Here is a 23,001-nt window from a genome sequence, read left to right as displayed (position 1 = left end):
TAGGATCTTGCTGTATTGACTTGGTTTTTCTCAAATTCATGGGCTCAAGTGATCCTCATACCTCAGCTTCCCAAGTGGCTGCTGTATACGTCTGAGCCACTGTACCCAGCCCAACCTGGGGATTTTTCTTTTCCATTTAAAGCCAACACCTTTCTCTGGTCCATATCCTATATCCCTCCCATGTTCATACATCTTCATCCTGCAAAGGGGAGATCTCTGTCCACCTGCCCTGGATCTCCTGTGCATTTGCCCTGCCCCAGCTGCACACTCCCTCCTCCCAGGCACTCTTCTCACTGAGGATGTTTTCCTAATGCTTAGGATCTAGCAGACCCCTCTGCACATTCAGCACTTCAGAGTGTAGCACTGTGGTGGGAGTCCAAGGAATTAGGCAGAGGAACTCTCCTCAGTCACTGCTTATTGCTCTGATGACATCAGTTAAGATCTGCTATGCCTGGCTTCAGACTATGCAAAACATGGCTCATAGTCAAGAAACAAAGTCCAAACTTTGTTGTTGAATGAATTAGTTACCCCAGGTAGGTTTGTGGCCCTGAATATTCTAGATTACAGAATAACAGTAGTAAATTATCTAATCTAGTGCCAATCCCTGGGCTGTAAATTTTAATCTCACCATAGCCTGTTGTCATTTTAAAAGCAAGGAACTAAAGCTTGCAAAGGTTCAGTTGAGGTCACAGCAAGTTCAGCAGTAAAGCCATGATTAAGCATCAGGACCAGTTTCTTCCCTTGTCTGGGAAGTGGCATTATAGACACCCACCACCTCTACTTTCAAATCCCTTTGCAGGAGCTGGGCACAGTGTTGCACACCTGTAATCTCAGCAGCTCAGGAGATCATGCATTCAAAGCCAGCCTCAGCAAAAGAGAGGCACTAAGCAACTCAGTGAGACCCTGTCTCTAAATAAAATACAAAATAGGGCTGGGATGTGGCTCAGTGGTTGAGTACCCCTGAGTTCAATTATTTGGTATCTTCCGTCCCCAAAAAAGTCCTTTTGTAGGTATTGAAACTAACTTTCAATGCATCTTTGGTTCCTGAAGTGGGAGAAGCCAGGCCAAGCACCTCTTTCATACCCCTCAGTGAACTACTTACATAGTTGTTTTCATATCTCTGGATATTTCCATCTGGCCAGGAGTAAGCAGGCTGGCGTCTGTCCTCTCTAAGTCTCTAAGTCCTTCCCGCTCACATCTCCTTTCAGGAATCCCTGACTTGATCTGAAAGTCTCCAATGGATGGGTCACCTAATGACATGAAGATGTCTTTCTGGGAAACCTGGTCCTGTGATTTAGCAGAAGATTGGGGTGAGGTGGAGGGTGTTTATTCACTTTGCTTTGCTAAATGTCGAAATCAAGGCATGTTCCAGCCCGCCAGAGTAGTAAGTAGGAGAGCTTAAAGCACAAGGGTCAGCACCCAGGCAGAAGTGAGGCAGTAGCAGTGTGGAGCCTGACGGAAGCCATTTCTGATTTCTCACCCAGGGATACACTGGCCTGACCAGGACCGGGGAGCGAGGCAGCAACCACTCCCTCCAGAACTCTGAGCACTGCAACACCAGGGAGCTTAGTTTTCCTCGGTGGAAACTACCAAGTCCTGCGCCACAGGTTCAGGCCCCATCTTCTAAATGGGCACGGTTTCTCCTTTCACCTGGGAACAGCTCACTTGTGGACACAGAAGTGCCAAGACCATTGCACAGTGGCTCTGGGTCAGCCAACCCAACACAGGCTGAACCAGGTACCCCTAGGACTGAGACTCCAAGGGAAGGCAACCCCAGCAGGCCCACCACCACCATCCAGTTTCCTCAGGCCACATACACTCCCACGTCCAGACCTAGGCCTTGCAGGAATTCCCCTCAGCAGTCATGGAGCACAGGGACTCCTCTGGTCCAGCGGGTAGAGAGGGCCCCACCTGTGCAACTATGTAGTCTCTTTACAACAGGGGAAGACTTTGATGATGATCTGTAAATTGAGATGATCATAAGTGTAGTGTTTAGAGTCATGTGTTACATGTGCCCATTTCCTCTACTATGCCACAGAAACAGAATTTCTGAGGTGCTTTTAAAGGAGTGTAATCTGAGAACAACCAAGAGTAGACAATAAACATTACTGTAAAACAGGTATTTCTCTCATCGGCAACCAATAGGAAGGACATCATTGTCAATTAAAGTGCTTGTACCGTTTAATTATAGGTTGTTTACAAATCAGATAACAGGATGGCTACAAAGGAATTTTCTTACTTTAAAAGCAGATGACACATTTGGAAATGAAAAAATTAGAGCAGTCATGACACAAGGAGGCATACTCAATGAAAACCACAGCTCAGACCTCCCTTCTGAGCCCATCTAGTACCAAGCAGGAAACCCACAACCCAGCTACCCACCATCCCTGGTACTCCTATAGAAGCCTCCTCCATTCGCTCCCTGACAACTTTCTCATTTGTTGAAAAATAAATGTCAGTATATTATTAATCATTTTTTAAAAAGAAAAAGCAGAAAGCCATTAGGCAAGACATATTCTGAACTGCTGGTGTGATGCTGGCAGGGAGAGAAGGAGTATGCAGGCATGTCCTTGCCCTCCCCAGCCAGGGCAAGGCCTTGGAGAGGGCAAGCTGCTTCTGTTTCTCACACACTTGGAACTCTCCCTTCATGTCACTTGTCCCACTGCCCTGAATGACTTCATGCATCCCCACCCATGGATTCTGGAAGAAGAATGCTGATAAATTGGCCTTACAGAGGCCCTGCTGTTCTATGCTAACTCAATGCAACTATGAGACAAAAAAGGAGTATGGGATAGATACACAAATGTTGTCACAATGGCGGTGGGTGTTTCGAATACTGGATAGTATCCAGAGCAGCCCCAATGTCGTAATTTTTGGTCTGTAGAAGCCTGGTGAGCCAGCCGCCTTCATCCGAGAACCCCATGGACAGCATCTGAGAAAGCGACTCAATCAGCCGGGGGTCAGCCTCTGCCAAACACAATCCAGAAACCATAAGAGAACATCACTGAGCCCCACCTGACCCCAGACACAGCAGCATTCTGACCTTCACCAGCAAGCACCTAGTATCTTCTGAGGGCCAACCTTTCCATGGGATCCTTTACTCTCAGGAACCCTCAGAGTCAGGTTCAGCAAGCTTTTCCTTTATAAAGGAAGAATAAAATGTTTAGATAATAAACATTTTAGGCTTGCCTTAAAAAGGTGGGGGGGGGGCACTGGTGATTAAACTCCTAGATATTTTTTTTTTTAACCACTGGGCTATATCCCCAGCCCTTTTTGAGACAGGGTCTAAGTTGCTTAGGGCCTCACTAAATTGCTGAAGCTTCAAACTTGCAATCTTCCTGCCTCAGCCTTCACTGGGATTACAGGTACACACCACCATGCCTGACTTATGCTTGCTTTGCAGGCTAGTTAGTCTTGCCACCTCTCGCCACTATAAACAGATATGTAAACAAAAGGATATGCTTGTGTTCCAATAAAACCACTGCCAGGCATGGTGGCGCACACCTACAGTCACAGCCATTAGGGAGGCTAGAGCAGGAGGATCACTTGAGTCCAGGAGCTCAGAGCCAACATAGGCAACACACTGATACCCTATCTTAAAACACACGTGCACACACACACCCTTTATTTACAATGATTTTTTTATGTGGTGTTGAGGATCAAACCCAGTGCTTCACACATGGTAGGCAAGCACTTTGCCACTGAGCCACCACCCGAGCCCCAATGCTGAAATGTTAATCTCAAAGTCAAATATCTTTAACTTTCTCCCAACCATTTAAAAATGCAAAAATAATTCATATATAGGTCAGTTTGCTACCCCTGTATTCTTAGGCAGAGAAGATACATATTAGAGCTCAAGAGTTGAATATGGCCTAGAGATAATTTACTCAACATCAGTATGACAAGTAGGAGTCATAGCTGGGTATATCAACTGCTTCTCTAATTCAGGGTGTTTGCTCTACAATGCTACATTCTCCACCATGCCCTGCTTTCTATGCTGTGCACTTCCCATGTTGGCCTCCACCTTATCCCTATAGGGATCTTAGCAGTGACCCCATGAGATAACAGTGCGGATAGTCCAAGTCCAATGACAAACCCAGTGCAGGCTTCTGTTATCACATATGACCCCAGCACTTTTTGTGTTTCTATTTTAAGATTGGTTGTCATGGGCTGGGGTTGTAGCTTAGTGGTAGAGTGATTGCCTAGCATGTGTCAAGCACTGGGTTCAATCCTCAGCACCACATGAATGAATAAATAAAATTAAAGTATGTGTCCATCCACAACTAAAAAATAAAAAAGACTGAGTGTCATTAGGTTGCTGAGGCTAGCCTTGAACTTGTAATCCTCCTACCTCAGCCTCCCAAAAAGTTGGGATTATCAGCATGTGTCATGGTACACATATCACATCTGTCTTAACTCTTGGTCTGGAGTTAAGTTTTAGAAATTACTAAAATTAATCAATAAAAAAAATTACTAAAATTAGCTTAGTTTATTATCTCACTCAGGATGGACATGAGAGGACAAAACCAACTCCTACTTTTCTTTCATGTCAATAAACAAGCCCATAGTAGAAGCCATGCCATTCTTTTGATTGTGTGGCTGAAATCAGATGACAGGATGCTCTCAAACAAACCTGAAATCAGGGGCTGGGGTTGTGGCTCAGTAGTAGATTTGCTCGCCTAATATGTGTGAGACACTGGCTTCAATCCTCAGTACCACATAAAAATAAAATAAAAGATATTTTGTCCATCTACTACTAAAAAATATTAAAAAAAAAAAAAAAAAAAAAAAACACCTGAAATCACTTACCTGGTGGAAGATGTGGGTACAAAGCAGCTTCCTTCAGCCCTGTGGGTCCTTCCTGGGAAGGATCCAGAGAGCTTGGCCCTTCTGATTCTGGCATCTGTAGAGACTGCAGTTCACCTGTAGATGGGTCCACTTCTTTTGAAGACAAATGAGTCCAGTCCTCATCTCCTCCCGAACAGTTATCAGACTCCATCTGTTCCTGGAATATACCTCACCATGAGCATACAAGACATATGACAGGCAACCTGACCACACCACAAATTCCTAGAAGAGACCATGTGGATGGAGGTGGGGCTGGTTATCTGCCTGTCAGGCTGGCAAGGAATTACAGGCAACAGTGACCTGCTCGCAAAGAACAAGTATTTTTTCTTTACAAAGTTCTAGCAGAAGATTCACAGAGTAAATTAATGCCACAGACATGACCCTGGAACAGTGATGGGGCCCCTCAGGCTGCATAAGTGCTGTGGATGAGGCTGAAGGACAGAGGCAGAAGGCACTAGGTCAATCAGTTTCAGTTGGAAGGAAGGGAGCAGGCCTACCTCAGGCTGCCCCATCGACTCCAGGGCTATCTTTTTCATTTGCTCTGCCAGCGATTGTGCCATACCCTCGCCATTCCCATCTGGTTTGTTGGGTTCAGAAGAGCAGCTGCTTGGCTGAGAACTACACTTGTCTTCCATGCTGGAACTTTCTGGGGAGACAGGTGTCAGGCGGCTTCTTTTCCCTCCATGCTCCACATCAATATCAACTTCAATACCTAAAGGCAGAGGGGGAAACAAAAGCTATGAAATCCCAATGACCTACCTGCAGATAAGATCTCAGTGTGCTGGGCAGGGTTTGGTGGAGCACTCCTATAATCCCAGCAGCTCAGGAAGCTGAGCCAGGATTGCAAGTTCAAGGCCAGCCTAGACAACTTAGTGAGACCCTGTCTCAAAATTAAAAACAAAAGATCTCAGTGTGTTGGGAGACTGTGGTCTTAGGAAACTCTTACAATCCAGCACTGCATGAGGGTTGGGCCTGTGGCACTCAAGCCCATCTCAGGGGCTGACCTGCTTCTCCCAATAGTATGGTTCCAAATCCTCTTGAACTTCTAGAAATACTCTGCTGTCATCCACTATACTGGACCTTTCCCTTCTTCCAACTTAGTAAAACATTAACTTCAGTTAACATTCAAGGTCAATGAAGCCTAAAATCCCACAGAAAGACCTTGTTTTTCCTAATCAAGCAGGGCAAAGGGCTGCATAGCAGGCAGGGCCAGACTCTGAGGACAGGGTGAGGGCCCAATACTACATGTGGCCAGAAGGCCCCAGCCATGGTGCTAGAGACATGACACCTTGTGTCTGCGTGTAGGGGCCTCATGACAGGACAGATACAAATTCAAACTCTAGTATTCAGGTCTGGAAGGCAGGCAGACCATGCAAGCTCAAGGTGCAGCCTATAAGGCTGGACAGGCTGCTCTCTGGGAAGGGACACAGCTCCTACAAAAAAACAACCTTCTCCTTTCTCCTTCATCCTGGAAGTGCCCTTTCTCTCTCTCTCCTTCCTATATGCCCCTGCTTTCTTTCTTTTTCCTTTTTTTTTTTTTTTTTTGCAGGACCAGGGAATTGAACACAGGGGCACTTTACCACTGAGCTACATCCTCAGCTCTTATATTTTTATTTTAAGACAGGGTCTTGCTAAAGCTGAGTCTGGTCTTGAACTTGCCTACCTCAGCCTCAGCCTCCCAAATTGCTGGAATTACAGGAGTGTGCCATGACACTGGCCGATCATTTTATGAGTATGGAATTCCAGGTTGAAAATCATTTTAACTCAACATTTGAAACTCACTGGTTGTTCTACTGTCTTCATGCTGTGTTCTTTCTATTCCCAAGCTTTTGGAATTTCAGAAGCCCTTCTGTTCCCAGGGCTCTAGTAAGTTTTGATGTGGGACTTGCCTCCAGAGACAATGGAATTACAAGCATGTGCCACCAAGCCCAGCTTGCTTTATACCTTTTTGCATGACCTCTCCTTACTGTTACTTTAGAAGAATTTGCAGAAAGATTGGGCTGGGGGTTTATAGCTCACTGGTCCAGGACTTGTCTAGCACATGCAAGACCCTGGGTTCAATCCCCAGTACCACAAAGAAAAAAAAAAAGTTTTTTTTTTTTCATTCCAACTTTTCATTATGAAGATTCAGACAAACAGAAAAGTTGAAAGAATAGTACAAAGAACACTTATAATTTCCATCTTTTTTCAAATGGGTGAAGGATGCATATCTCCTATGAAAGGATCAGAGGAATTATAGAATTAGAGGTTCCACAACTGGATAATGAAACCCTGAGATTTCATTCATTATAAGAATGTTCCAAGGCCGGGCATGGTGGCACACATCTGTAATCTGGGAGGCTGAGACGGAAGAATCACGAATTCAAAGCCAGCCTCGGCAACAGCAAGGCACTAAGCAACTCAGTGAGACCCTGTCTTAAATAAAATACAAGATAGGGGTGGGGAGGTGGCTCAGTGCTTGAGTGCCCCTGAATTCAATCCCCTGGTACCAAAAAAAAAAGAATGTTCCATAATCTGTAGCCTGCTGCCCCCAAAACCTATATGTGTATTTATGATGAGAAAGGGCCCTGCTGCTTTGTATTCCAGATGTCAATGACTTCTGAGCCAGGAGCACTACTGGCCTTAATGCTATTCTCATTCATTTGGCTCTCATGGACTGCCAAAGGCAGGCCTTGCTCTTTACCTGAAGTCACCAACTCACTGCACACACACTGCCTTCTGGAAGGTCACTGCTAACTCCTTCCCCTTTGGGGGCATCTGCTCTGGGAACTGTTCCTTCAAGGCGGTTAGCACGTGAGTGGCCTACATTTAGTTCCTCATAGACAAAGGAAAGGAAAATACTCATGACTTCAATATCCGAGTCCAAGCTGTTCCTTAAATGGCTCACCTAGATTAAAAATACCCAGTCATATTTTCTGGAAACTTTCCTTGGTTTGTAGAGTTCCAGGCTCCTTCCTAGATAGGAAAAAGCCTATTCCATTCACTTCAAAGACCTGCAAAGATCTTTATTCTACTTCCAAAATATCTCTGAGCACTTCCAAAAATTACTCCCAGAGGTGCTAAGTGGGGAATCCAGTTGAGTCCATCAGCATAGATGGGTCTCAGTGGGTCCCAGAGTGACCCAGGAAGCCTCCAAAACACAGAGATCCCAACCAAGACCTACTTACTGTAAACAAGGAGGGTAAGAACCAGGGGATTGGAACTATTTCAAATAGTTCCAATCTAGACTTGGTTTTGTAACTTCCCTCAATGGCTTTTTATTCTGTTTAAGGACTTTGTTTTTCAAAATAATTTTATTAGGGCTTCAGGTGATGCTCAGTGATACAGTATTTGCAAGGCTCTGGGTTTAAAAAATTTCTTGCAGCACTCAGGATCAAACCCTACTCATACATGCAAAATAAGTGCTCTACTCCAGGGCTGCATCCCCAGCCCTTTTTATTTTAAAGATGGGGCCTAATGAAGTTACCCAAGCTAGGCTCAAACATGTGATCTTCCTGCCTCTTTCTCTCAAATAGCTGAGATTATATTAATAATACTTTTAATAATTTCTCCCCACCAAAATGTATATCCCAAAAAAACCTTTATTGGTGATTTTGATTCTCACCATGGCTTGAGAACCAATGCTGATTTAATTATCTTCCTGAGAAGCTGTCCACAGTCCCTAAAAGCCATTTTATGGATGAACATCCTTCAAACCTTAACTAACATCTTTCAAACCATGACAATGGCCTGAGTGAGTGGCAGACAGGGTCTGCACTTATCTCCCAATTACAACCTGATTACTGCTCTACTATGTCCTCCCCTTTGGAAGCCTTAAGAATACCAATTCTAGGGCTGAGGGTATAGATCAGCAATAGTATGTTTATCTAGCATGTGCTTGGGTTCCATCCCTAGCACCACAAAAAAGAAAGTTCTAGCTGAGCATGGTGGTGTACACCTGTAATCCCAGCAACTCAGGAGTGTAAGGCAGGAGGATCCTAAGTTTGAGTCCAGCTTGGTCAACTTAGCAAGACACTATCTCAAAATAAAAAATAAAAAGAGCTGGAGATGTAGTTCAGTGGTAGAACATTCCTGGGTTCAATCCCTAGAACTGGAGAAAAAACAGAATGGCCTTAGGTTAGAGGAGATCTCAGTAGCAGCCATAGGATGAAGTGGCTGGTGGGGACTGGGTACCCCTTAATCAGCATTCTTTCAGACTTTGGACAGGCTCCAGGTGCAATGATGAGTTCTCTCTTCATTTGCAATCCTGGATCCATCAGAATCTCAAACCAGAAGTTGCCTGCCTTAGCCAGGCCTCTTTGTTACAAAGCTTAGCCACATAACACCTACTTCCTGGCTCTAAAAGGATGTGGCAGATGCCTCCGAAAGACTCAGAGATATTCCACGGGAGCCCATGCCTAGGGTCAGTGGAAACCATGCCAGTCTTGGAAGGGCACACTGCATTCACCCACCCCACCTACCTACTAGTCTGTGCCCAGAAGTACCAGAACCTAGTATCAACAAGAGGACCTAACTCCGTTATCTTCTTTTCCCCCATACTAGCACTCTGGTAGCACTCAGGTAGCACCCAGGAAATGGTTGGGGTTTGCAAACAAAAAGGAAACAAGCATAAAAAAGCATCTCAACTAAGTACTACTCAAATCCTCAGATCCAAATGCCAAAACTCAGCTTACAGAAAATTCAGATATTTGTTCCCGATAGACAGAAGTTGGAAGCCAGCCCACCTCCATATCAGGATTATCCCATTGAAATAGTCACTAATTCCACTTCACTTGGAAAGATCAAGAATTTGTCAGGGTATTTGACCTTGAGATACCCAGGGTACAAAGGTTGAGTGAGGTTACAAAACCATGCAAGTAGATTGCCCATTCCTCTACAGCATTTCTGGTGAAAGTTGAACAAAGGCCACGTGCGCACTGAGTCACCAAACCACTCAACTGATCTTCAAGAGAAACAAGAAAGCTCACTTACCCAGAGGGCTGAGGGCAGCTGCCACGCTCTCCCCTACATTCTTGAGGAAATTCACACTGGGATCCTCCGATGGACCAGAAGCTTTTGTTTTTACAAACAAAAATATTTTTAAGTCAATACTTTTGATACCCTTACAGTCCCAGCACCTTCATGATAAGGTCCCCATCATCCCAGGTAGTCCCCATCCTGGACAACTTGTCCCAGCAGCCCACACTTGGCACTTCTCTTCCTCCCACTCTGTGCTCCTCATGCCTACATGGGCCACGTCCTGGGCCTCTCTGTCCTCTCTGACCCTGGTGTTCCATAACCCTGCAGGATATTGACCAGGTCCTAGATATGCCACTTAAAATCAAACATTCACAGAGGATGAAATGAATCCAAGGACATAGTAAAAAAAATCAGAATGAAACCAGAATCCCAAATTTTAGAATACAAACCTATTTCCAAGTTTTTAACTTTGTGATTGTGTTTTGTTTTGCAGTACTGACTTTCCTGACAGCTACCACAAAAGACGGAAGTACACATCAGAGATCCCGGGGCTGGGAGGGCCTCCCTACCTATACCTCAAGGGCATCTCAGGAGGACAGCCTGGTAAGGCAGGAAGGGACATGCCGGTGAAATTGGTAGCCTTGGGCACTTAGGCACCTAGGTTTTCCCATTTGTCAAATGGAAATGATACTCTATAATACTCTTAGGATTAAATGACATTTGAGCCCCCACTGTGGGCATAGCAGGAATTCAGGACAAGGGGAAGACTTGGCTAAGGGTCCTGCAGCTCTGCTGGCCCTTCCATAGAGCACATGGGCTGCCTGGCTACTCTCCTACCATTCAAAAGCCAGTTCAGACACCAGGCTCACCTGATTCTGCCGTGGGGTGGGGGCGGGTATCTCCCGCTCGAGGAGGACGTGGGCTCCAGTTTCCTGGTGGACCCATCTCCCAGCCTGGCCACCCGAAATGCCCATGTTTCAACTTCCGGAGCCAGCGGCTATGAGAGAAGCCCTGGGGAGGAGTAAGCAAAGGGATATTGCAGTGAGGGTCCAGGGTCACAGGCTCCTATCACCCTGAACTTACCCCAGGGCTACAGAGGGCCTGCTTACCTCAGAATGGTGCCCAAAGGGGCTGGGGAACACAAGTTTGCTATGCTCCCTGTGCATGCCCTTCCCCTCACAGACACCACATAGGTCATAGTCTGGGCACACACTGCACTTATAGCGAGTTCCCACGACAGGCCCATTACAACCATCACAGATCACATTGGGGTGCACCATGCTGCGGGGTGCCTCCTGAGCACATGGGGCACGGTGGTCTCGCCGGCACTCCTTCTTCTCTGCAGGGAGAGAGAGAGAGAGAGAGCAGTTAAGTGAGGCCTCCCTGAAGGCCTCCCCTTCCATTGTTACTGTAGGGCTGTCAAAGTCAGCAAGATTCCAATCCTACTGAGTTTACTCGGAATTCAGGTCTTCAGGTGACAGCAGTAGAGCAACCTAAGAACCTACTAGGAGCTCCCAAGGCCCTGAGCCAATTAACCAGGCACATATAGCCCAGGCAGCAGAAGAGCAGTTGAAAGCCTGGCCTTTATCTTTGGCCTTGGTCCTGACCAAAACCCCATGGCATCAGACCCCATTCCCTAGGGAGAACATGGACTCAAAGAGGATCAGGTCAGATATAGGGATATATTTACATGTCCCTGTCTTAGACAATCCTCAGTTTCCTACCCCTTCTTTGGAAGAAAGTCAAGCTCTATTTTTACTCAGCAGGAAGCACCTGGTATTGGGCAGTACCCCAGATCAGCCTTTACCTTTAATGTAGATGCGGAAGATGTCTTCCTTCACGTAGGACATGGCCATTGTCAGCTCCTCATCACTGGAAAAGGCAACCAAGTCTCCATCCTCATCTAGATTGTTTAAAAGACAGCACCTCAGGGCTGGGGATGTGGCTTAATGGTAAACACTTGCCTAGCATGCCCTGGGTTCGATCCCCAATACCACCAAAAAGCAAAAACAAAACCAGCACTTGAACTCCCAGGCTGGACATAAGTTACTGAAATGTGCTCATGCCAGTGCTGAAGGGTCACTTGTGAGACTCTAAACTTTGAGCCAGGGGAAGCAAAGGCAAGAGACGAGATTGCCCATTCTCTCTGCCACTACCTAGGCAGTTAAGAGCTCTAGCCTAGTACCTGGACACAGCTACATGCAGAAGGCAGAGCACATGTACACAGAAGCAGCAGCAACAGCTATCTGCCTGCCATTCAGCCTCTAGGCCAGCTGATCCTTCAGAAAGATGCCCCTTCAGTCCACACCTAACCAGGCCCAGACCCATCTTCAGTTGTGGGAGATCCCTCATGCCCTGCTCTTGAAAGTCCTTTCTCCAAGGCCTTGGGCTTTAGGAGTAAAAGAGATTACCCCATCTGCCTGCATCCCCCCTGAACAATGCTTTAAAAAAAAAAAAAAAGTATTGTTATATGGTAAGTACTTTTATGTTAGCTCAAATGATTTTAAAGCATCATCATGCAGGCCAAACCACACAATATATCTGAAGGCTGGGGTGGGCATGGAGATACACACCAGCTACTAAAGAAGCTGGAGCAGGAGGATTACTCCAGCCCAGGAGTTCAAGACCAGACTATGCAACATACTAAGACCCTATCTAAAACACAACCACCAAAAAAGATTAGGTTTACATCTGTAGGCTGAGCCAGGCCTATAAGCCCCAGACAACAATTATCTACCCTGAGAACAGGGGCAGCCCCAAAAGATGGAAACAACCCAAGTGCCAACCAACTAAAGATCAGATACACAAAATGTGGCATATCAACACAATGGAATATTATCCTATAACTGTGGAACTTTTTTGGAGGGGAGGGGTGGGAGGTGCTAGGGATTGAACTCAGGGACACTTTACCCCTGAGCTAAATCCCCAGCCCTTTTTTTCATTTCTATGAGTCAGGTCCTAGTTGCTGAGGCTGGCCTTGAACTTGAGTATCCTCTTGCCTCAGCCTCCCAAGATGCTGGAATTACAGGAGTGGGCCATAGCCCTAGCTCAGTGAACACATTTTGCTTAAGTGAAAAATACCTTTGCAAGACTCCATTTTAAGACTTCATTTATATAAAATTTCCAGAGCAGGGAAATGAATAAAGTAGATTAGTGGTTACCTGGGGCTGGGAAAGATGGGATGATGGGGGATGAATAAGATGGAGTTTATTAGGGCTGGGGCTCAGTGATAGCGCACTTGCCTGTGCCTGGCATGTGTGAGGCACTGGGTTTCTCAGCGCCGCGTATAAATAAAATAAAGGTCTATCAACAACTAAATAAATAAATATATGGAGTTATAAGGTGATGAGGTTTCTAATACTGATTTTGATGATGGCTCTACAAACCTGAATCAAAAAAAAAAAAAAATCCTCATAGAACCATACGCTCTAAATGGGTGAGTTATATGGTATGTAAGTTATAACTCAATAAATTATCACACAGAAAAAAATATTTTTTCAAGAACAGAGACTGGCAAGTACAGCCCTTCTGAGGGAGGTTCCAGCACCGACCCCACCCAGGGGCGGGCCTTGGCCTGCCCCTTCCAGCCACAACAACATTCCCTAACCCCACCTCCCCGCAGCCATCGACCACACACAGCAAAAAACTTGAGTTTTGGGGGGGTGTCTCAAGAACGTTTTGATCGCCTCCTTCTCTCCACAGCCTGTATCAAACCTGGCCACAGGCGTTATTCGATCTGTCCCTGATCTCTCTCCCATCGTCATGCTGGAGCCCGCCAAAAGGAGCCCACAGGAACAGGCCGCACTACCCTGACTCCTTCGCACCCACACGCTTGTTTACCCTCAGCCCTTCCACCACGTCTGCTCTACCCGGGCTCTTCCGGGGTATTATCTGAACCCACGACCTGGCGTTAGCAGAACCAGACTAGGCAGCGAGATGTCAGTGTAACCTGAGTGTCTGTCTGACCACCCTGTCCCCACGGGGAGCCAGAGAGGACGCCCCGGCGCGTCCTTGCCAAGATCTGCAACATCATGGCGGGGGGATGGGTGACACCTTGCGCCCCCAGGCCTTAAAGCCCCGCCGGGAGAACCTGACCGGTTCTGACCTGACCGCACACAGGCTCAGAAAGGGTCGGCACCGAGCCTGGGTTACCAGACTGACACCCGAAGCCCAACTGGCGACCCACGCAGGCCACCGCCCACCCAATGAGTGGCCAAGGCAGTCCTCCGCCACCGCCCAGTACGCATCCAAGAGAAGGAAGGAGGCAGTCACCCCGGCCCTCGCCAGCGTCACCGCCCCCTGGCCCGCTCACCGCGGTAGTGCGCCTGGAAGCCACCTGGACGCAGCGCGGGGAACAGGGCGGCGACCCGGCTCAGTAGCCGCTCGCAGGGCCCTGGGCCGGCAGCGGCCTCGGCTTCAGCCTCAGGCTCAGGGCTGAAACAGAAGCTGAAGCGGCGGATCTCACGCGCTGCTTCCTCCTTGCCCAAAAGGTAGGCCTTCACGGTGAGCGACGCCATTATCACAGATCTAACAGCAGGAACACAGCTGGGTTGCGACCGCCGCGGTCGGCGTGCGTCTTTTATAGAAAACGCGGGCGGTCACGCCCCTCTCGACCTCCTGGGGGTGGAGCCTCTATGCGTCTGACTCCGCCCACCACAGTCTGGGCCGCTGCGCGTGAGCCTCCCTGCCAGGGCCCCGAGCTCCCTCGCCTATCTTCTGCCACCCCCTCCAGATCTCCCAGGCCCACTCATTGCCATCCCCTCTCTTCACTACCCCAAATGTATGGGGGACCCCAAGAGTCCTTCCCCGGTGTCTATACCTGGGTGAAGAGATTGACTGGGGTCCTGTCCCATGCCTTTCCCAGGCCTGGGCCTGGCAGTGACTCAGCAATGTAGTCCCCAGGCCAAAGGGGATGCCCCGGGCAGAGGGTAGGAGGACATAAACAGGCTGGATACCAGAAGGCTCGTGGGCAGCACCATGGGCACAGCACAGCTGGCTCCTAGTGTGCTCTCCCCACACTCCAGTGTTGGGTGTCTAGGGAGGCAGTTCACTGCACAGGCCACACCATCCCCCATGACCATCCCCTAAATGGGTTAAGGGACAGACCCTCAATTCAGGAGCACCAGAGAAGTTCCTAGGTTAATAATGGATTTGAGAGGTACTTTGGGGTAAATGTTGGTGAACCCCCCCACCCACTGTTCACTATAGCCCAGGACTCCTCATAGGCATTCAGATTCCCACTTGTGAGCACTGAGTTCAACCAGCAAGTGTGGGCTCTCAGGCAGCCAATAGCCCTCTAGCTTTAAACCAGGAAAGCCGTTTTATGTGACCAGTTTGCAAGGCCTGGAGAAGGGGGGGTGGGGTTGGAAGGGTGTAGGCAGAAAAGGAATGGCACCCTAGGAAGTCTCCAGAGTCCTGTGAGTGGGAGGTCAGACCTGCTGGGTCAAACTCATACTCTTTTAGGGTTGGGTTTGTGGGACCAGAAAAAATTCCAGAATTGGGGTAACCCGAAGACCAAAGGAAGTCTAGTCTGGTGTGAAGGTGATTTACCTGTGGGAATACAACTGGGGCTTAGTCACGTTTTACTGCTCCTGCCCAGAGGGATCCATAGTGGGCAAGAATTTGCACCCATGTCAAAGAAGCCTTGCCCTTGGGCTGGGGATGTGGCTCAAGCGGTCGTGCGCTCACCTAGCATGCATGGGGCGCTGGGTTCGATTCTCAGCACCACATAAAAATAAAAAAAATAAAGATGTGTCCATCGAAAACTAAAGAATAAATATTAAAAAATTCTCTCTCTCTCTCTCTCTCTCTCTAAAAAAAAAAAAAAAGGATGGTCCCTTTTCAAGCTTTTTCTTGCATCCAGCTGTAGGTCTCTTAGTCTGCTATACCCACTACCCTGCAGACAGAATCAGGGGACAGGGAGAGGGAACCTGAGCTGAGGCTGAGGCTGAGGTTGAGGCCTGAAGACAAATGCCTGCCAACCATGACTCAGCAGTATAGAAGCCTAACAGCCTCAAAATCTCAGGCAGGCCAGGCTTCCTGCCCCAGCCCCTAACTTGAGCCCCTCAATCTGAGTGTGTAGGGTACACCAGGAAAGCCCTCTGGCTCCATGGAGCCTAGCTTTCAGGAAGGGCTCAAGAGGCCTACTGTCAGAAGAAGCAGAGTGACTGGACTTCTTTGTTTTCTTTGGGACTGTGGTGGGATTTCAAGGAGGGATGGAGAGGTTCAGGGAGAAGGGTGTCTGGAAATGGGGTCCTGGGAACTGGCCTAGAGACCCTTGGCCCCTTAGGATCCCCTCAGCTTGGGCCCTTTCCAGCATGCCCTGCTGCTTAGAACATCCCCCACCCACCCCTCTCCCCTGGACACCAGCAGCCAAAAGATAAACAAGGAATCGCCTGGGGAACCCCCTGGCAGGGGCCCTCTCTGCCTGCCCTGCGGTCAGGTGGCCTTTCGGGATGAGTCAGTGTCCCATGACCACCGTCATAACAGGGGGATCCCCGGCTTCTGACACTCATCTCAATGACAGTAGGCAGGGGTGAAAAAGGGACCCAAAACCTGGGGGGTCTTTGGAAGACCCCAGAGGAAGATGAGTTCTTAGTGACCAAGGCTTGCCCCAGACAATCAAATGTGATCAAACTGACATCTCATGTATTTTCCATTCCCGGAATGGGATGCAGGAACCCCCGACCCCAATCTCCTCTGTGTCCTCTAGCCCCTAGAACATGGCATGGACACCTACGAAAGGAGGAAAGAAAGAAGCCTGGCACACAGGTCAGGCAACATGCTATTGACCTGTGTTGCTGTTACCACTGTTTACCGGTGACTTGCTTCCCCAATGTTGAACTATAACACCAGAGAAGCATGCTGAGGCAAGGTTAGAGTGGAAAATAGCTGCTTTATTAAAGGACAGCAGAAAAGACTTCTCCCGGAGGAAGAAGGGAATCCAAGAGGTAGAATCCATGGAAGGGAGAATGTATTCCCCTTTTTATAGCTAAAGTCTTCATCTGGTCCCCCCTATTCCTGTCCTTTGTTCTGTTATCTTTCAGTGCTGAAATTTAAGTGGGAAAGCCCGAAGGGTGGGGTACAGGTGGGCCAAAGAAGTAATCTGGGCAGGAAGGACTTTTGGTTCAGTATCTTCAAGTTTGCTGGGAGCTGTTTCATTAACATTTCTTTGGGATGGGCTCTGGGCCTTGAGGACAATAACATTCCAAGAGTTGTTCTGGTTTTCCTGGACTTCATTTCCAAGGCCTTCATTTTGGATTTTACTCGATATTAAACCCGATTTACCTAACTACACTGACTACCTATCTTTAAATCTGGCTTAATTGCCATCTTTGGGCAGGTAAACAGCCTCATCTTTCTTCATCTTTTATGCCAGGAAATGTTCTGAATAGTTTATATAAGTTAATTCACCTGCTCCCAAGAGGTGAAACCATGTAATTAGTTCTGGCCAAGGGCCTGAATGCCTTCAGGCCACAGCATTTATTTATTTGTCAATGCCAAGGCTTCTAGAGCTTCTTTCTCTTTGCAAGGGAAGCCTGCAAAGTTCAGGTGGCTATTCCTGTAACCTGGGTAGCAAAGCCCCCCAGGGGACTCTAGATGGATATACAACTTTGAGAAGTATAGTTTTACTCAAACACAGAAATTTGGGGTTGTTGCAGCAGCATAAGCAGGCCTATCCTACCTGATCATTACTCTCATTTTGCTTCCAGGCAAATGGGAACAGAAAAGATCAAGTCACTTGTCCCAGGCCACACATCCAGGAAGTGGTGAAGACAGGATTATGAACCCAGGCAGGGTGTCTGCCTAGTCCACTCTCCTGACCTCAAGTAAACACAGTTTTCAAAACTATCCAGAGGCCACCAGTGATAGGAATTTAGGATTAGGAGAGAAAAGTATGGAATCTTAAGGGAAGTACCCTCAAGCCATTGAAATGGAGAATCAAATCATGCAAAACCATAGTGATAAACCTTGGCAGAGCCCTTGAAAAATGAGGGAAATATGCAACCCAAGAAAACTGGCTTGAAATTGAGTAGCTCCACCCTCGATCTACCTCCTGTCCAGCCCTTCCATAAATATTGGACCCTCCAGCCCAAGTCAGGGCTGCTTCTCCCTCTTGAGACATCCCACATTCTCTCTCTCTCTCTTTCTCTCTCTCGGTTTTTTTTTTTATTTATTTTACTTTATTTATTTATAGAGGGGCAGAGAATCAAATCCAGTGCCTCACACATGCTAGGCAAGTGCACTACCACTGGCCACAGCCACAGCTCCTCACGTTTTCTCTTAAATGTGCATCTAACTTCCTAAATGATCCTCTGTTTATGTCTTTGTCTGTCTTGCAATGAAACTGTTTTCCAGCCAAGAACCCTGCTGGTCCTGAGTTGACTAGACTCCTTTGCTTTGCTTTGCCTTCTCCTTCTGGGAACTCCTCAGACCCTTCATCTGAGACACCTCTGCTCTCCTGACACATCTACTTCTCTTCAAGTCCAACTCCTCACCCTTTGCCCTGTTCCAGAACATCCTTTTCCTAGGTGTCTGTGTCAGAGAGAAAAACTTTTCCTGTATGTTCTTATGTTCAGTACTGGTACTCTGTGAATTAAACTAACAAAAGACAGACTCAAAAAAGAACTTTTTTAATATTAAAAAAAAAATAGTTGTAGTTGGACACAATACCTTTATTTTATTTATTTATTTTTATGTGGTGCTGAGGATCGAACCCAGGGCCTCGCACAAGCTAGGCAAGCACTCTACCACTGAGCCACAACCTCAGCCTCAGATTTTTTTTATTTATATGCTAGGCAGTTAGAACTTGGGGGCTCATATACCTATCAACATAATAGAGGAAGGAAAATATGGACATTTGCCAGCAAACAAATGACTTTTAGGCAAAAATAATACAATTTGTGACCTGTTTTGTGAGAATGTCTATTTGGGTGTGGTGCAAGACTTCTCCAGTGATAAGAGTCTAAGAGTTAATCTTTTCCTGGTTTGCTCCCTGGGAGTCAATTACAACAACTGAGTTTTTTATGAGATTATCTTTAGGCACATAAAGGAGTTTAGTTAAAAGGCTATTCCCGGAATGTCTTCAGCTCAAATACATTTTATGCCACAGTGGTGTATTCTGGACCCTTTTACCCTCAAGAGCCCCTTACTGCTCCCCCTCTTATTCTCTCCACCCTGCTCTCCTTTCCTGCCCAAATGACCATTACAAAATGTAAATACAACCCCAACCTCCACTCCTCTTTCTGCCTTAGAAATCAGGCACAATTTTGAGGGTTAAAGCCCAAATTCCCAGCAAGGTTTATGAGGACCTATCACTGCTTGCCCTTGTCATCCCAGGGCCTCTCTCACTGAGTTTTACAGGGGACAGGCGGCTCCTTTAACAGAGTCATTTGCATATGATGATGACTATGCTAAGGCCACACCTCCTCTCCCCTGGGTCTTACCCTACTTCCCAAGGGAGAACCTATGTTTTTCTAGCATGGTAAACTTGCCCCATCTTAAGCTTTCTGAGCCTCATGGATCTTGCCTTTCCAGCATGTGGCAAGGTGGCTGGAGATTGGGATCTGGCCAGGCAGCAGTGACCAGGTCAATGTCAGAGCACATGTGCCTTTCTCACTTTTTCTTTTTCGTGTGTGTGTGTGTGTGTGTGTGTGTGTGTGTGTGTGTGTGTGTGTGTTTTGTTGGGGATTGAATCCAGAGTGCTCCGCCACTAAGCTACATTCCCTTTTATTTTTTATTCTGAGACAGGGTCTTGATAAGTTGCTGAGGATGTCCTTGAACTCACAGTCCTCCTGTTTCAGCCTCCCAAATTGCTGGAATTACAGGCATGTGCCACCATGTCTGGCTGTGTGTTTGTATTTCCAATTATCTATGCATATCTGGTGTATTTGGATATTCAGAACATTTGTCTTGAATGAATAAAGGAAAGGCATCTAATGAAATGGGCATGATTATGAGATAATTTAAGGCAAGACTTCCAAACTTTTATGATAGTCTACACCACCTGTATCAACTGCAGAAGATGAAGGACCCCTGCTTAAAATCATGTTTTCAAATGCATTGCATTCATATGTGTGTGTGTGTGATATCCAAATATAAACACAAGTTTATAATATAGAAATATCTTGTCTAGGTGCAATGGTACACACCTGTAATCTCAGGCACAGGAGGATGAGATATAAGAATCACAAGTTAGACCAGCCTCAGCAATTTAAGAAGACCCTCAGTAACTTGGCAAGACATTGTCTCAAAATAAAAAATAAAAAGGGCTGGGGATGTAAATCAGTGGATACAGTGCCCCTAAATTCAATCCTTAGTACAAAAAAAAAAAAAAATATATATATATATATATATATATATATATATATATATATATACGATTCTTTAGTAATTTATTAAGTTGTAAGATCTAGAGGCTGAACTAATATGCACCAGAAATATGAAGTTAACTACTATGAATGTAACAACTATTTTTAAGTAACTGACAATAGATGAAAATTCCTGTGATTTCTATCATGAGGGTCAAGGAATTGGTAATTCTGCTAACTCTGCTGCTTCCATTCATAATTGAAGGACATATCAAATTTCAGTTAAAGGTTGGTGAAACAATAGATGGGGCCTGCTTGGTGGTGCAAACCTTTAATCCCAGTAACTCAGGAGGCTGAGACAGAAAGATGGCAAGCCCAAGGCCAGCCTAGGCAATTTAGTGAGATCCTGTCTCAAAATAAAAAGGACGGGGGTGGGGGGGGGTGTAACTCAGTGGTAGAACATCCCTACTATTGCAGAAAGGGAGAGAGAGAAAAAATATAGATTTTTTTTTCCCGGCTTAGCTCCTGGACCTTCGCAGTTACTGGTCCCGAGACAACATGTTAAGAAGGTTAAGGGCTGTCCCAGAAAATGTCCAGAAAGACAAAGTGGGCTGAGGGCTGGCACGTAATCTCAACACAAAAGGGCATTTTCACTGTGGGAAGCAAGAAGAACAAAGAAAGAACAAAGAAAGGCCCACAGCTGGGGTTTGGAAAGAAAGCAGATTTTTCTGTGCCAATGTGGCTCCATCTTCCCTCCTGGGTCAGGACTAGAGCTGCTTATCAGGCACCAGGAACTGAACCCTTGGGTGAAGGAGTGCCCCAATCCACACCACAGGGTAACAGACAGAGCCAGGAAGTGCCTGGAGGGAGTTTGGGTGGCAGACAGGCCCAGATTAATTAATTACTGCAAGGGCACGGAGAGCAATGGAAAACGGGAAAGGAGCCAGGCAACGGCTGCCCTGTTTCAAAAGGAGAAGGCTGGGGATGGGGGGGGGGGCTATAGTGAGGGTTCTGCTTAAGGCAGCCCAGCACCGGCACATCAGGCTCTCTTCCCACCCCATGAGCCATTTCTGATAGAGGCCCTGCACTCCTCAGACATCATGGCAGAAGCTTGGCCCCTTCTTGGGCTTTCCTCATTCCTGTTCCCCCTGCTTCAAAGACACTATGTGGAGTGTGTGTGTGTGGGTCAAATTTAGTTATTGATAATTTATCCCTTTCACTTTCACTGGTTTAATAATTTGAATATTTTTCCTTAGATCGACTCAATTTTAAACTTAAGAATACATTTTTATTTTTTGCAGTGCTGGGGATGGAACTCAGAGCCTTGAACAAGCTAGGCAAATGCTCTACCACTGAGCTACAGCCTCATCCTCATACATTTTTTGGGGGGAGGGGGGTATAAGGGATTGAACCCAGGGGCACTTAACCACTGAGCCACATCCCAGCCCTATTTTCTTTTTTAATGTTTTTGTAGTTGTAGATGGACAGAATGCCTTTATTTTATTTGTTTATTTTTATGTGGTGCTGAGGATTGAACCCAGTGCCTCACACATACCAGGCAAGCGCTCTGCCACTGAGCTACAGCCCCAGCCCCCCTATTTTGTATTTTATTTAAAGACAAGGTCACACAGAGTTGCTTAGGGTCTTGTTAAATTTCTGAGGCTGACTTTGAACTCTCAATCTTCCTGCCTCAGCTTCCCAAACTGCTGGCTGGCTCCACGCCTCGCTCCAGTACTTTATTTTTTTTTTAAGCTGAGTTTTTATATAACAACCCAAATGAAAACTCGTTATCTTTTGCTACAAATAGAAGATGCTTGTGAAAACACAGGAATATAAAACAGGGCAGTTTCCTCCAGAAGACTGGACTTTAGCTCCTAAAGTTCATCAGTATAGAGTGGTTGGAGAAAAGCATAGAGCCCTGGCCTCAGCCACTGGCTCTGCTCATCTCTGCTTTTAGCATGAATAACTATGCAGGGTCAAAGACCCAGGCCCCACCATCACCCACCCACCCACCCCTTCCCCACTCCCAGCTCTAGGCTTTCACCCTGCCCACCAGATGGGGGGCTGGCTGAGGAAAACAGACCTCCAGCTCACTCCCAGTCTAAACCCACTGCCTTCAGACTTCCCCATTGGGAACCAGATGTCCTTGTAGCCAATACTCAAACTCTCAAGAAAAGGTGATGAGACTCACACAAGTACATCCATGAGCTCAGTGGTAGAGTTCTTGCCTAGCACTCCTCTGAGGCAATGGGTTCTATTCCCAGCAGCACTGCAAACAAAACAAAAACATCCAAATGCATGCTCAGAGCCTGAACAGGGCTAGTCCTTTTATTATTTGTCTCCTTCCTGGTTCCATAGAGGGCTGGAGAAAGTTTCTAATTAATCCAGGAATGAAAGTGTAAACAGCTAGTAATAAAGTTCTAGGTGATCCTTGTAAGGTTAGGTGTTGATACCCCGCATCACGCTGCGGTCCTGCCTGCTGCTCTAAACTGCGGACTAAGCCTCCCTCCTGCCCACGCCATGCCTGGCACCCAGGAAGCTACACCCACGTACCTACCGGCTCTCTGACTCCTGAAAAAGGCCCATTGTCTTTTTTATACAGCAGGAGCGCCTCCTCGGGTCTCCAGCACGCCTAGCCTTTTTCAGAGTAGAGAAAGGTCCTGGCAAGCGTAATGTCGGTGGGCGTCGAAGAAGGTAGTGTCCATTCCAGGCTGTGCCTCCCAGCTGGAGACAGCGCCAGTTCCAGAGCCATACCAGTCACCTCCCATCATCCAGACCTTCTCAAACACAGAGACGGGCCTTAAGGTCCCAGAGAAATTGGAAGTGAAGTCCAGGTCTGGGTCTGGGAAATTCATTATGGGGATGTTACCAAAAGGAGACTTGG

At 46.9% G+C, this 23,001-nt stretch overlaps 2 protein-coding genes across 9 annotated transcripts in view; one reads left to right on the top strand and one right to left on the bottom strand.

Moving 5' to 3' along the window:
- Positions 1-14,110, top strand: part of Mrnip (MRN complex interacting protein) — a 28,329-nt gene extending 14,219 nt beyond the window's left edge. For 2 of the 7 annotated variants that reach the window (XM_013364785.4, XM_005339340.5), the window contains exon 7: positions 1,485-2,120. In XM_013364785.4, coding sequence (XP_013220239.2) covers positions 1,485-1,967 — 483 coding nt within the window. In that variant the 3' untranslated portion in view covers positions 1,968-2,120. Of the gene's footprint in view, positions 1-1,208; positions 2,121-10,300; positions 10,539-13,509 lie in introns of those variants that run through there. The other 5 variants (XR_013438978.1, XR_001230181.4, XR_002485575.3 and 2 more) reach the window with 5 other exon arrangements.
- Positions 2,164-14,371, bottom strand: Sqstm1 (sequestosome 1). 2 transcript variants are annotated; one of them, XM_005339341.5, is made up of 8 exons: positions 14,120-14,371; positions 11,615-11,710; positions 10,917-11,146; positions 10,677-10,818; positions 9,820-9,900; positions 5,346-5,560; positions 4,810-5,005; positions 2,164-2,967 (listed from the first exon to the last, which is right to left on the bottom strand). In XM_005339341.5, the coding sequence occupies exons 1-8, from the start codon at positions 14,322-14,324 to the stop codon at positions 2,810-2,812; spliced, it is 1,323 nt and encodes a 440-aa protein (XP_005339398.1). In that variant the 5' UTR covers positions 14,325-14,371; the 3' UTR covers positions 2,164-2,809. The 2 variants fall into 2 exon arrangements, with proteins under 2 accessions (XP_005339398.1, XP_013220238.1); XM_013364784.4 differs by having other exon boundaries at positions 2,871-3,139.
- Between the last annotated feature and the right edge of the window lie 8,630 nt (positions 14,372-23,001).

The sequence above is a fragment of the Ictidomys tridecemlineatus genome, chromosome 1, assembly GCF_052094955.1.
Source record: "Ictidomys tridecemlineatus isolate mIctTri1 chromosome 1, mIctTri1.hap1, whole genome shotgun sequence".
In the NCBI taxonomy this organism is placed as follows: domain Eukaryota; kingdom Metazoa; phylum Chordata; class Mammalia; order Rodentia; family Sciuridae; genus Ictidomys; species Ictidomys tridecemlineatus.
Note: the sequence above shows the minus strand (reverse complement) of the source record. Positions and strands in the feature narration are given on the sequence as shown.